This window comes from Botryllus schlosseri, chromosome 4 (genome assembly GCF_051294905.1).
Source record: "Botryllus schlosseri isolate E-star chromosome 4, Bs_hap1, whole genome shotgun sequence".
In the NCBI taxonomy this organism is placed as follows: domain Eukaryota; kingdom Metazoa; phylum Chordata; class Ascidiacea; order Stolidobranchia; family Styelidae; genus Botryllus; species Botryllus schlosseri.
In genome coordinates, this window is record NC_137239.1 from 18,399,735 (window position 1) to 18,413,942 (window position 14,208).

The window sequence follows — 14,208 nt, forward strand, 5'->3', positions numbered from 1 at the left end:
CTGTTTCGTTCCTGCCAACGGGTATACGCCCGAAGATGTCTAATTATTATTGAGTGGTCCTACCTTTTCAAACACAACTCACTCGGCTCAAACGGTCAATCTGATTGCGTGAGCAGAGAGAGGATAAAAATTGATAACAACATATATGCAATTCCCGATTATGTTGACCGATTCAATCATGAATTATAGAAATTTTTCGCGCTTTGCGCGATTAGTCGAGAGAAGCTGCCTAAAACGGACCCCCGATTTAGATGATAAATAGCGGTAAACAGCCATCTAGCCTGAGGGGTTCTGGGGGCTTCGAAGTTCTGTTTATCACCCTATGGGGGGCCCAAAAGAAACGTTTTTTTTATGGGGGGGCTGACGAAGTGCTGTTACGGTCCTGGGTATTGATAACTAATTTACGGATAGATGTGCAACAAGTGACTCATGATTGAATACGCCGAAAATGCGTACTGCTTAGCCGGCAAAAAGCAGCATAATTGGTAGTCCTATAGCTTGCGACCCAAGCGTCCGAATAATTTGATATGTCGGTGTTTATCGAAAGCAAGTGTCGCACTGATTCCAAAAATGCGAATTGAAATCTCGCCAGGGCAATAAAACTACTCCGAAATAGCCAGCAAAGGTTGATTGTTCCGAACAACGGGAGCGCGGCAACACAATGGCCAATGGCGTCAAGCGAATGATCGGAACAATGACAATTTTCATATTTTGGTGACTATTTTGGGTTCCTTTCATTGCCTTGGTATTCGTGCGGCCCCGGTCGTACTCTGAAATTCTAAATTTGGCCCTGCCACCGAAAAAGGTTGGGAACCACTGATATAAACTATATTCGAATTCAATTTCAATAAAACAAGAGGTTTGGTTAAGGCAGGGGTGGCCAACGTTTTCAGCCAAAGGGCCACATTTGATTGACGAACTATTGCGCGGGCCACCAGCCGTGCGAAGCGCGAAAATTTTTCGAAGTTTATAGGTCAATAATATTGTCACTTGACAGCGGGCCTGCTGTATATCGCTGGATTCAGTTTGCAAGGAATGGACTATTCGGCGCCTGGACATATCGATTTCGGAAGCTTTGACCAACATGCGTCAATCATTTTGGGCCTAGGTTTCTGCAAGCGCAAACGCAAGGTCGCATATGTTGAATGGCACTTTGTCTCGTAATCGCGAATATAGTTACACTCCATCTGATACATTAGGCGTTCTTTCATTTTCACAAAGGGGTAACAATATTAAAAGCAAGAAATTGACTGACAACATGTTGCGCGAAGCGTGTATTAAATTTTTATATATGATGAATCTATCGCAATATATTCTGCTTTATTGTAGTGTATGTAGATCTACCAAAATGTGAATGTCTCATGGATCTGCCAATGCGTCGGAACTGATATTTTATTCATCAAATCTCAAGAGTTGCGGCCAGACTAATCAGAGTTTTGGTTGGTCGTGCAAGTTAACAATTTGTGCAATCCATTTTTGATAATATTACTAATTTTGGAAATTACCTAGCGGGCCACTCAAAACTGTCTCGCGGGCCACGGGTTGGCCGGCCCTGGGTTAAGGTAAGAACAGAGAACAGAAATAGACATTATGCTATTAAATTACTTTACTATACTAGTTTACGGCATCGTAAGCTATAACCTTCGATCACTTCGTTTGCGGTCAATTTATTTGTGACTGACAATTGAGGCAATTGAGGCTCAGTGAAAAGGATGATCAGTAAATGATTAGTCGCTCTCATGGGTTACACCAGCGTTTCTCGAGCAATCCGAACATATGCAAGATACAGTGATTTTCCTCGACACCGATTACCTGATGACTGGAAATTGACTCGTGAATTTTGTCACGAGTCAATCCACATCTCTGATACGCCAAGTCAAGTCATTTTAGAAAAGTGACTCGAGTCAAGTCCAGTCATACGAAATAGGTGACTCGAGTCAAGTCATGACTCGAGTCATCCCAACACTGGTTCGTAGGCATACATAATAACACACTGTCCAATTTTGCCCTAATTAAAAACAATCACCAAACAATGCATTTGCTAGTTCATTTCGGAGAGAAAACGGTGCCCCTCGGCGTGCGCTACATGAGCCTCCAGATCGACATGTGCAGCAAGGCGAATTTTTTATCCTGTAGCCTCATTTATATGTTACGTCTGATTACTCAGTAGTTGAATTGCTCGGCTCACATAAGCATCGGTCTCGTTTTTTGAAATGCATAGTGATTTTTTGAAACGCACCATTGGCCATCGGTTTTGTGCTGATATCAAAATTGCGGTATGATGAATACCCACAACACAATAAAGATGGAGTAAGCGAGCCATATCTAGCCTACCCAGGTTTAGCACCTAGGCCAATGTATGAACTTGGTTAGTTGGCAAAGATGGTGCCAACAAGGCATCAATTCCTAATTTTTTGAACGATTAGCATGAAATTATGTGAATTCAGCCAATAGTATTAGCAAAGCATCTAATTAAATACATCGGAGCTACATGCCAGACAACCAGCTCCGGCTCCGTTTGAATTTTATGTAGCGCTCCTGCTCCGCTGAAAATGAACGGCTCCGGCTCCAAAGCCCTTGTTAAAGAGGATAAATAATGAATAGGAAATCTATGCTAGTATTATTATTATCGACAAAATACCCATCATTCAACTTGAAGCAAATTCCACGGTTGTGGTGATTAAGACAACGAAGATAGGGAAGGCCAGTAGAAATTTAGTCTTGTGTTCGTGAAATGCGTAATCCCGGAATATATTCGGTACTGAAAGAGTGTATTTATTTGTGAAATGTGTGTATGAACGGTATATAGTGATGGTGTGACCGGTATGATAAGATGGTGGGGAGGCTCACCGGAAGTTGTCTTCAATATCCTACAGGGGCACAAGATCAGTGTTTTGGGGTGGCCTGAAAAAGTGCCATTCTGATTCTGGATAGGGGGTACGAGAAGATTTCATGAAAACTCAAGGGGTGTGACCGCTAAAAAGATTAAAAACACTGGTTCATATTGTCAAAATTGCGCTTAACTATGGCGCTGTTTGGAAATTTTGCCTGTGACAGACCAACTAAATTCTGTGACGTCTTTTCTCAAACTACTTGTCAGAATTACTTGGACTTATCCAGTTTCACCCGAGTAGGATTTTTGATTACTTTGACATCAAATGTGGCAATGGAGTAATTATTGATGATAAGTTGCATGTTTGTTGACTATTAAGATGCTGAAGCGAAGGTGATTGAAGAGCAATTGGATACTTGGATGGAAGCGGTCAAAGTATGCATATCGAAAAAAAATCTTATGACCGTATTTTCTCTTGATTCGACAGGCCTGTCCAAAGATTTGGACATAGCTATTTTGGAAGCTCTGCTAAAAAGTATGATAAAAATGTAATAGGAACTCACGATTTGCTTTTCTTGCTATGGATTTGTCAGCTTTTACATTCTACTTAATGTATACTGGTACTTAACGATGTATGTATTTTTGCTGCATAAACCGTGACAAACATTTTGATTGAAACAATAATAAATGTCCTCACTTGGTAGCATGCAAAGACGCAAGCATTGAATCTCAGAAACTAATTGATTCGCTGGTATTTGGATTTTATCAAAAATGAAGGTTTGGTGGCATATAACATAAAAACAAGATGTATCAATGACATACTAAGTAGGGATCAGTAACAAAGTATTTCTACTTTGTTTAATTGGTTGATTGCACATTTCCTGCTTCTGCAAAGCAGTTTCATTTTTGAAGTAATGATGCAGTTTTCAGCTACTTTATCACTTGTCTTAATCTAAGTAGCATTGCTGAAATTTTACAACGTTTTTTAGATCTAAATCATGGACGTCCCAGGAATGACGATTTGTTTGTTCCGAATACAGAACACGCTTTTGAAATTACACCTATTTGTAGTACCATCAACAATTCTGCCGCACTCACGAAAATGAAACTTGTATATTTGGCTTCTGGTTTGCTATCGGTAAATCAAGTCCACGAATAACTGCCCTTTCAAGCTACTCACTCAAACTACCATAATTCATAGCCATGTCTTTTGCAGCTAACACCAGTGATGCGGATAAGAACTCAAATCAACAAACTCAGAAACTACTAAATTTGGCGTTGGCTTGGGACAGGGCCGATATTGCACAGTCCCTCATCCTGACTGACAATACTCACATTTCGGGGAAGGCAATTGCAAAACTATTTTTTAAGGCATTACAAGACGTAAGTTGATGTGAAATCATGAGTCGGCATTTTGGTCGGCTGACTTTATATATTGTTTTGCCCAAATTTTTTGGCGCTTCTTCGATATACGCCTCAGATCGAAACAGCGTTCCCCATGACACCAGCAGGTGTTTCCCATGAATACGATAAAATTTTATAAACTTCAAATTACATTGTTTTCTTGCCTTGGAGAGACGGATCTTAGGGTGGGGGAATGGAGATATTAGGGTTGGGGAAGGTTAGGGATATTAAGGTTTGGGGAGTGGGGCATATTAGGGTTGGGGAAGGGGAATATTAGTGTTGGGAGTAGGTTAGGGTCAAAGTTGAGGTAATAATATCCCCCTCCACCCAGCCCTAATATCCCCCTCTCCCCCAACCCTAATACCCCCTCCCTCCAACCCTGATATCCCCTCTCCTCCAACCCTAATATCCCCCTCTCTTCCAACCCTAATATCCCCTCCCCAACCCTAATATCCCCCTTCGTCAACCCTAATCTTTGGATACCCTAGCCCCAACGTTGACCCTTACCCACATCCAACCCTAATATACATCTCTCCAAAGGCAAAAAACAATTTATTTTGATGTCTATAAAATTTTGTCGTGTTCATGGGAAACACTTGCTGGTGTCTTGAGGAATCCTGTTTCGATCTGGGGCGTATATCGAAGAAGCTCCAATTTTGTCATCATGCTACAGTTGAAATTGGGATATAATAGGATTGCCAGAATTTCATTAACCTCCGATTATTCATTCTGTTGATAACTAGGAATATTCCATAAATAAAAGATATGATAGCTACCCGAAAATTTATTATGAATTACCGGTACTTGCGTATTGGATCAATATGCTAATCGACACAGGTCAGAAAGAACTTTCACCAATTGTGCATAATTACAACCTGCAATATTCCAATTTTTGCTGTGAATGAGTCAAATAAAGTTTCACAGCATTTGCAGATACATCGGTAAAGTGGTATTTATTTCAGAGAAATTACATAACATCATATTGTCAAAACAACTACTTTAGAGCAAATAAATTTGGCCGTAAATTTTGAGATAGGAAGTTTAAAAATTGTCTTTATTGTTTTTATGTTTTATCTAATGTATAGATCGAGTGTGTTTTGCAGTCATATTTCATCATGTTTTCTTGTGATTTTCAGAAAAAACATGAGTTCTGTAAGGTTTTTCTGAATATCGGCGTTGATTTAAAGGAGTATTTCACTGTGAAAGATCTGCATTCGTTGTACAAAAGCGCTTCAAAGGATTCTGTGTTTTACAAAAAATTATGCGAAAAAGACTTTTCACTGCAACGTGTTGGCAAGTAAGGCTTAACTTTGTGTTTTATTCCTCAATTGACTCGAAAGACTCGAAAATATCTTTAGGTTATTGAAGGAATACTTGGGCAAGTCTTATATCAACGTCTATAAAAAGCGCAAGTCTGATTCGCGAAAATACTGTGCTGTCTCTCCTGCTGAGAATAGCAACGGCGAACTTGTGAGTTGAAGATGTTTCAAAATTCAGCTTCACCGTCATTATTTTGAATTGTGTCGAATCATTATCATAACATATGCAAAGCACATTCTTGTTGACTCGTAGTACGACAACAATTGTTGTACCCGAACGTGTCTTGAAAACTTGTACCATCTTGACCAGGTTTGGTCTTTCAATTTGCTGACCAATCAATAACCATATCTGATGCAGGTCAAATATCTGGGGGATGGCCCTCTGTCTCATAGAAAGTTATGATACTATCTGGCGGGGTTCCGATCTTTCAATGGCCTTACCAAGGACCATATCTGCTGTAAGTCGATTTGCCGGGTGGTCCTTTCTCAGAGATATTGTTATATCAGGCCGCGCTACCATATTTGGGCGTAAGCTATTGTTCAAGTGACTTTATCTGGTACAGTACTGGGTACTAGCAAATAAACTCACCCGTTTTTCTTGCTCTCCTTATCTTCACAATTATAAATATAAATATGCCATTTCTGATTGAAAAACCATTCAAGATTTTTTGACTCCTTTTTATCTTTTCATTGCGTCGCAATCTTGTGGCGTTTTAAAGTCATGAAATTATTAATAAACTGAACTGAACAATTGCTGCAATCTGATAATGATGCATAGAATTTATGCAAAAACACTTTTTTGTCTTTTTAACAGGATGATGATACAACTTTGGAGGGTTGGTCGTACCGTTGCAAACTTGAGGACCCTTACCGAGAAATTTTCCAATGGGCGATTCTCTGCGATTGTAGAGAAATTGCGTTGCACATCTTCAAATATATGCACGGATCGACGCAAGCTGCCATAGTGGCCAGTTGTATCCTAAAAAAGCTTGCATCAGAAATGCTATGTAACCAAGAAACTGTGAGTAGACATGTAGTAATTTGAAGTGAACGATAAAATCCACAGTAGTGATATGAGCACTAAGAAGCTATGGTATTCCTCATTATATTTCTCAAGTCTGGTTCACGTCCAGTAAACCAATGATATTCTTGCTCCGAGTATTCACAGTTGTTCAGCCAATGTTATTTTACCTCCAAATACCAATTAATCTAGGGCAAAAGTGTGAAGACTGAAAAAGAGGGGATAAAAAATTGATAACAAAATATATGCAATTCCCGATTCAAACACGAACTTTATAGATTTTTCGCGCTCCCCCCCCCCCCCCCCCCCCCCCCAGAAGTTAGGTTTATCACCCTGTGGGAGCCCAAGATCAAGTTTTTTTTGGCGGGGCTTACAAAGTGCTGTTGTGGTCCTGGTGGGGAATTAAGGCTCGTAATAAATCTGAAGTGAGGAATGAAGACAAAAACGTTGGGAACCACTGCACTAAAGCGTGCGAAAGCGGCTAAAAATTATAATTAAATAGTTCTGCGCCAAATCACTCTACTTTATGTTGATTAACATTATAATGTCTTGCCACCATTGCGTTTGGTTTGAAAGTTAGCTGAAATTTTATATATTTCCGGATTGTTTGAATTGTGGTCCTAATAAATTGTCCCGCAGATCCCGGTTACACTAGGATGATAGTACAATCGGGGGGGGGGGGGGGGATATGTTACATTTTTATCTTTGAAAGCTCATGTCGTATTGCACCAGTGGTTCTCGAACTCTTTGTCTGCATGGACCCCTACCAGTTTCAGTTTAAAAATATCTCTGTTACTGCGCAACACTGCGTCATTTGTCTTGTGCAAATTTCAACTGTAAGCTGGTGATGAACAAACAAAATGACTTTTATTACTATTTATGTAAAAATTGGCAAGGCTTTTATTATTTCAAAGCGTATTCTGCTCCTGCATTTTTTAGATATGCACCGTGTTTTGAAAATCTGCGCCGTTGATTTGATATGAACTCGTGCCGAAAATCTGTTTCCACAAATATAGGTGGTGGAAAATTTAATATTGACGCGTAACGCTACCGACGACACATTTGGGTATGATCGCAACATATATGGCACCATTATATCGTCCAGCCTAGTCGTCTCTATCTAGCAGCTCATCTTGAAGTTATTCAGGAATAGCGGTAATGTATAGGCCTATCAGGAGAAAATGGAGTTTTGCAGACAAAGTCTTTCCAAAATCCCAACAAAACATCCCTAAACAGCAATATGTTTGTATCAGTAGGCTATTGGCAATTAAAGTATGTTTAAAAAGTAGAATATTTCATCTCAGACAACCATTCTGTTTATGTGGGTCCTGAAGTTTTAGTTATGAAGCAAAAATGCTCTGTGATTTCTCTAATATAAAACAAAATGCAAATTCGGTTGTCAACCATTCTGCAAATTTGGAGGTTTTGCGGACCCCTTGAAAATGCTTCGTGGACTGCTAGGGGTATGCAGACCCCTGCTTGCGAACCACTGTATTAAACAATTTGGTGATAATTTCGTTGAGACATGAAGTGTGTGATGTCACAATAAATGGCGATAATATTTGCTTGCTAATGATGACATATGTGTTGTATCCATGCTATCGTTTATTTCCAGTTTGACCAAATAGTGTTGGAGTCAAAAATATTATTACTTGCCGCTATTCAGTAAACTCGCTCCAATTTGTGCCCGTGAATGACCTGACCTAGGCTTATTGGCCAGTGTTACAGATTAGAATGCCTTTAGAAACGTCAAATGGAGGAGGACGCTGGTAAATACGAAACCTTAGCAACTGGAATCTTTTCAAAGTGTTACATGGAGATGGAGAACCGAAATCAATCCTTCATCCTTTTGATTGCACGGCAACCAAAATGGGGAGGTTATACCTGCTTGCGCATGGCTATTAAAGCCAAAGATATGGTATGGGTTTTCTTGATATGATACTCTCTCGTTACTCATATAAGACCAAGGCTTCATCATTGGGTAATTTCAGGGTGCTTCTAATCTGTGCGGTAAATTTACGTCTTTTATTGAAATTTACAGTAGGTTAGCTAGATTTCCGCTACTATGGTCTACATCAGGGGTCACCAATCTTTTTCAAACCAAGAGTAACTTCTTGGGTACTGATTAATGCGACTGGCTACCAGTTGCTCCCATCGTTTATCCTCACTCAGTTGGATTTCTTCACTTGAAGATTCAGAGCACTGGGCAGGGTTTTCAGGTTTTCACCCTTTACCAAGAACAGAAACTCTCACACACCGAGACTCACACCAGCGTCTCCGGGCTCAGTTGCGCTGCTGCACTGTGCGCCAAAGCGGCAATCTCCGCGTCGAGACTCAGGAATATTAACTAGATTCCCGTTAAGCCTCTGCATGGATGAAGACGAGCAACGCCCCGATCAAAAACTGTGTCCTTAGCGTCGACTGACCCATGGTCAATTGCTGCTCATATGCAACCCTTCTCCACTTAGACTTTCAAATCTCTCATTTGAATATTTGCTACTGCGACCGAGGGCGACTCATTTGGGTAATGCGGGCTTCCGGTAGCCCGCGGGCACAGCGTTGGTGACCCCTGATCTATATGTAGTGTTATATTGTGAGAAAAGATTCTAATCATAATCATCCCTTTTCAAGATAAATTATATCCCATTCCTGATTTCATTTTTTATAACGTTTGTCATGTTAGCAAAGTTTGTTATCGTTTTTTTCTGGGGGGAAGACCCCCTGGAATTGAAAAAAAAGTTCTTGTCGAAATCTGTTCTACCCAAATCTTTTAATGATTGGATAAGCCTAATAAACAAATTTAACACTTTGCTGGAATTTGTTTTCTGGTTTACAGTCACTACAGTCTTACGGAGAAAATGGCTTTTGCGACCAAAAGTGCGTAAGTCCTGTCTGGGTCAGGGTTCATCAGATTTAGATATGAGTATTAGGCTTTGAATGTGATGTGCTTTAGATATGCGACTATCTTGCCCGCCATCTATTCGATACACATGACCTAAATCTGTGACATAAATGAAAGTGGTTGAATTACTGTCGGTCAATATCTTAAAATTTGGGAATTAGAGGATCAGAAAACTTTGCCTGTATTAGGATCATCTGTTGAAGGAATAGTTGTACAATCATTGAAATCTAGGGACGTTTTAATCTGCTGCCATCTGTCCCGCGGCATAACGTTTACAACCTATCCGAGTCTTGTATCATTAGCCCAGCACATCCCGGTACTTGGTAAGTTAATGAATGACATTTACATGCAGTATCCTAGGAGTTTTTCTTGTGTTTTGATTGTATTTGCTCAGAGACAGAGTTTGGTGACCGTTTTCTGACAATCAAAGATAAGAGTGGTGACTGTGAGAGGCCGCATTATAGCTTCACAGATATCACAGTGTCATTATATGGGGCATGGCATATAACAGGACATACAAGCAATTCGGCCCATGGCGTCGAAACCGTACCACTCACTCATATTATTGTCGTCTAACGTGCATCTACTGCAAATTGTGTTAATCATGAGGGATTTTCACCAACATTATAGGACATTTACCAAAGCACTTTTAGTCCAAATTTCAGAAGATTGCTTCATTAGTTTAAAAGTTGTGGGTGTATGACTGATTTTCCAATTCACCCCACTTAAGCATGACCTAATTTTTCACAAATACAATTTTCAATTTTAAAGTTCATTTTTCTCGGCTTCACATTGAAAGAAAATTTTGATATCAAAATGAGCTCTAAACTAGCTCAAACTTGGCTTAACACCTTAAGTAAGCCTGTTGTTCAAGGTAGACTTATGGTTATTACAATAAAAGTTTCAGTTTGCTATTTATGATCTGATTTTGTGATAAAATTTGAAAAGGAAACTCGGTATCGTATTTGCAGGGAACCAAATTTGAGCGGATTTTTTTTTCATAAGCAATCCACCCTGTGCCTAACAACCTACGAATACTTTATCGGGCATAACTTCGGATCTTCCAGCATTCCGGAAGAGACAGGCTTCCCAATGGCGCAATGTCAGATTGAAAGTAATCCCCCCCAATTTAGGCCCTAGGAATTATTGTTAGAGGCCATAATCTTTAGAGCTTAAAAAGTAAAGTACTAAAAACTTATATGCCAGTTTTTAAGAAGCCAGACTTTGTACTTTATGAATTACAGCAATTTCGAACTAACCAGACCTCCCCTCTTAACTGCTTTTAGTATTACTTGCTAGCCTAGAATGAAATATTCGCTGCCCTCCTGTGCTTTCTTGCCTACTATTAGTATTGATATGATAATTGTGGCTGTTTCAATCGTTGCTTCTACTTCATGTCATACTTTCATCGTATGCCTACATCAAGATGTACTTTTCTAACGCATTTTATGATATCCAACATTTTGAGGGTAGCTATGGAAATGTCAATAATTGCCCCGATATAAAAAAGGATAAACTTCCTATTTGCAGAAATTTGTTTCGAGTTCCGGCGTTCAAAGCTTTTTGGACAAAGTTTGGAGGAGTGAGATCGCAGACAATTGCTCGTTGCGTATAATCGCGGCTGTACTTTTCCCACCTCTTATTTTCACTATTAAATTTGATGAAAAAGAGGATGAAATCGGGGATGACAGCAGTGCAGTCGAAAATGGTGAGTGAGCTCATAATCGTACTCATCATATATATATTATATATTAACACCTTTATTTGCATCACATATATATTTTATATTAACACCTTTATTTGCGGTGAGTATCAAAATCAGATGGAATTTTTTCGCTATACTTATCCTAAACCCTTATTAGTCGCCATAATTCAAAACACCGGTAAATATGGTAGGCCTACATTTTAAACTCTTTCTTAACTCAGACACTTTTTTTTATTAAGACAATAAAATGAAGGTACGACACTACAAAGCATGGTTGTCACCAAGTCACGAGATTCCGAGTCACAAGTCAGTCTCACTTTCATAGTTTTAGTGGAGTCAAGTCGAGTCATTTTCTATTCACCAACGAGTCAAATCCAAGTCAGTGAGTATATAGGGTTGAGTCCGAGTCATAGCGTTGTGGATCGAGTCCGAGTGATATGGCTTACATTCATAATATCGTAATTCCTCAGTCCTAACAGTGTCTGGGCCTATTTTCCAAGTATCAGGTATCACTCTTCAGAAAATTTTCTCAAATTCATGAATGAATTTTGTCAATAATATTGTTAGTAGCACCTTTTACTGTCAAAATTTTAGCCTTTCTCAGCCCATGTTATCAAATCTGGCTTAGCTGATTGAATGGTATTATCGAAAATTTAGGGCAACTGATTAATGATGATGCATCTTCTGGTGGGACCATTGTTAATAATTATTTTGTAGCACGCTGTTATTTCTTGACCGCTTTTCAGGATTGTCAGTATAGTCAAAATATAGCGGAATCGTACCGGGAAAAATTTATTTCGTAGTAAGACGCACACTATTCTAAATAGCTATTTCTTGTTGGGCGCATCATCTTGCTCTGCGGGTCGCATCTGTACTGTGGGGCTCAGATTGCAGAGACTCTGCTTAATAAAATTCAAAAAAATCAAGTTGTATTGAATTGAGCGAAGCGGCAAGAAAATTTTGAAGTTAAATTAAACCAATTCCTCAATTCAAATTGCATGTTGACGTGCGCCAACACATACTTAGTGAATCACGTGTAGATGGCCCCATCATTTTCCTCCTACGGCCGCAGGTTCGCCATCCATGGGGTTTTGTCGCTTGATGCGATACATGAAATAATCCACCTACATTTTACCAGTATTCTCAGGATGCGGATCTACTAGCACTACCCAAGTAGCAGAGATGAGCATGGATTAGGATTAGGATTTGAAAAAAACGGATTTGTGAAATTTTGTCAGATATTGATAGGATTAGGATTTAAAAAAATTTCTGAACGGATTAGGATTTGGATTGGATTTACCGATATTCTGGGAGATTGATATGTCGTGTGGCGAATGGCAACAAACTTTATTCATATCAGTTATTTATGTACCTGTGATACACTACATTAGGGTACACTCGCTACCAATGAACATGAGAGGTGCAGCCCTATGCTAAGTATATTAAATCAAGGAAATTGTTGGTTGTGAAAAGAAAATTTCCAATTCGTCACTTGCATAAATAAGTATTTTTACTGAATTTCTAGTTACAATAGGATTAGGATTGTACATGCATTTGAATATACAAAAGTTTCTGGATTAGGATTTGAAGCTTCGGATATGGATTGGATTAGGACAGGGCCGGCCAACCCGTGGCCCGCGAGCAGGTATTGAGTGGCCCGCGAGGTCATTTCCGAAATTTCTAGTGTTATCAAAAATGGATTGCACAGATTGTGAGCTTGTGAGGCCAACCAAAAATTTGATTAGTCTGGCCGCAACACTTGAGATATGATGACTAAAATATCAGTTCCGACGCATTGGTAGATCCATGAGCCAGTCACATATTGGTAGATCTTCGTACAATATATTAAAGCAGAATGATTTGCGATAGATTTATCAAAAGTCAAAAATTTTTACACGCTTCGCGCAACATGTTGTCACTCGATTTCTTGCTTTTAATATTGTTGCTCCTTTGTGAAAATGAAAGAACCCCTTATGTATCACATTGAATCTAACTATATTCGCGATTACGAGACAGACTGTCGTTCAACATATGCGACTTTGCGTTTGCACTCGCAGAAAGACCGTCGACTATGAAACCTAGACACAAAATGATTGACGCATGTTGGTCGAAACGTTCGATATCGATATGTCCAGACGCCGATTGCCCAGTCCTTGCAAACTGAGCTCAGTGATATACAGCAGGCCCGCAATATAGTCAGTTGACAATATTATTGACCTGTAAACTTCAAAACATTTTTGCGCTTCGCGCGGCTACTGGCCCGCGCAACAGTTCGTCAATCGAATGTGGCCCTTTGGTTGAAAAGGTTGGCCAGCCCTGGATTAGGACATAGAAATTCCACATCCGCTCATCTCTGCTAAGTAGGGGGTGGTTAACACATTCTTTTTGGTGTCGCCGTAAAATTTTCTTTGCACCAATGAAACAACTTACAGCACAATACTAGCCAGTCTTCAGGATTACCGGACCACGACCTAACATCGACCTCGCCCTCCGCCACATGCCACCTCATTTTGTCGCTTGCGTCTTATATTCTCTGCATTACTTTTCATTCAATGTGCATGCCTCTTATTTACTTCGCCTAGGCTAAGGTGGGTGTCTGATCTTAAAGGCTACACCAAGTTGTTTCGACACCTTCCTATCTTTTCATTGTATCGCAGTCTTGTGATGTTTTGAAACGAAGGAAATATTAATAAACCTAATTGATTGATTGAATCCTGGAGTGGTGACACTTTTTTCATGCGAGTCGCTTAGAGAATAATAATCAATTCCAAATGGTCTAGCTGCTAATTATGGGGAATTGCCACATGCGCCAATACTACGTAACAACACAATTAACAATGCAAGGCCATCAAAATAGTTGAAGAGGTACTAAATGAAATGTGTACACTGTACTAAGTACTATAATTTAACTAGTTGAAAACAATTTTGAATGCTGCTGACGTTTACTAACTATTGACCCATGACCACTTAACTAACTTTCAAGCACATGACACTTCCATTTGAGCAGAAAATCTTTGCTTACCA

At 39.6% G+C, this 14,208-nt stretch overlaps 1 protein-coding gene across 2 annotated transcripts in view; it reads left to right on the forward strand.

Annotated features, from left to right (window-relative positions):
• The window catches only part of LOC145437219 (transient receptor potential cation channel subfamily M member-like 2), a 122,402-nt gene that overhangs the window by 81,733 nt on the left and 26,461 nt on the right, over nucleotides 1-14,208 (forward strand). The window contains exons 8-14 of one of the 2 annotated variants that reach the window (XM_080314413.1): nucleotides 3,213-3,368; nucleotides 4,050-4,216; nucleotides 5,374-5,534; nucleotides 5,596-5,707; nucleotides 6,371-6,577; nucleotides 8,322-8,495; nucleotides 11,010-11,187. The exons of the other annotated variant lie outside the window; for it this stretch is intronic. Of the exons in view, the coding sequence (XP_080170539.1) occupies nucleotides 3,213-3,368; nucleotides 4,050-4,216; nucleotides 5,374-5,534; nucleotides 5,596-5,707; nucleotides 6,371-6,577; nucleotides 8,322-8,495; nucleotides 11,010-11,187 (1,155 nt within the window). The remainder of the gene's footprint in view (nucleotides 1-3,212; nucleotides 3,369-4,049; nucleotides 4,217-5,373; nucleotides 5,535-5,595; nucleotides 5,708-6,370; nucleotides 6,578-8,321; nucleotides 8,496-11,009; nucleotides 11,188-14,208) is intronic. 2 annotated transcript variants of the gene reach the window in all.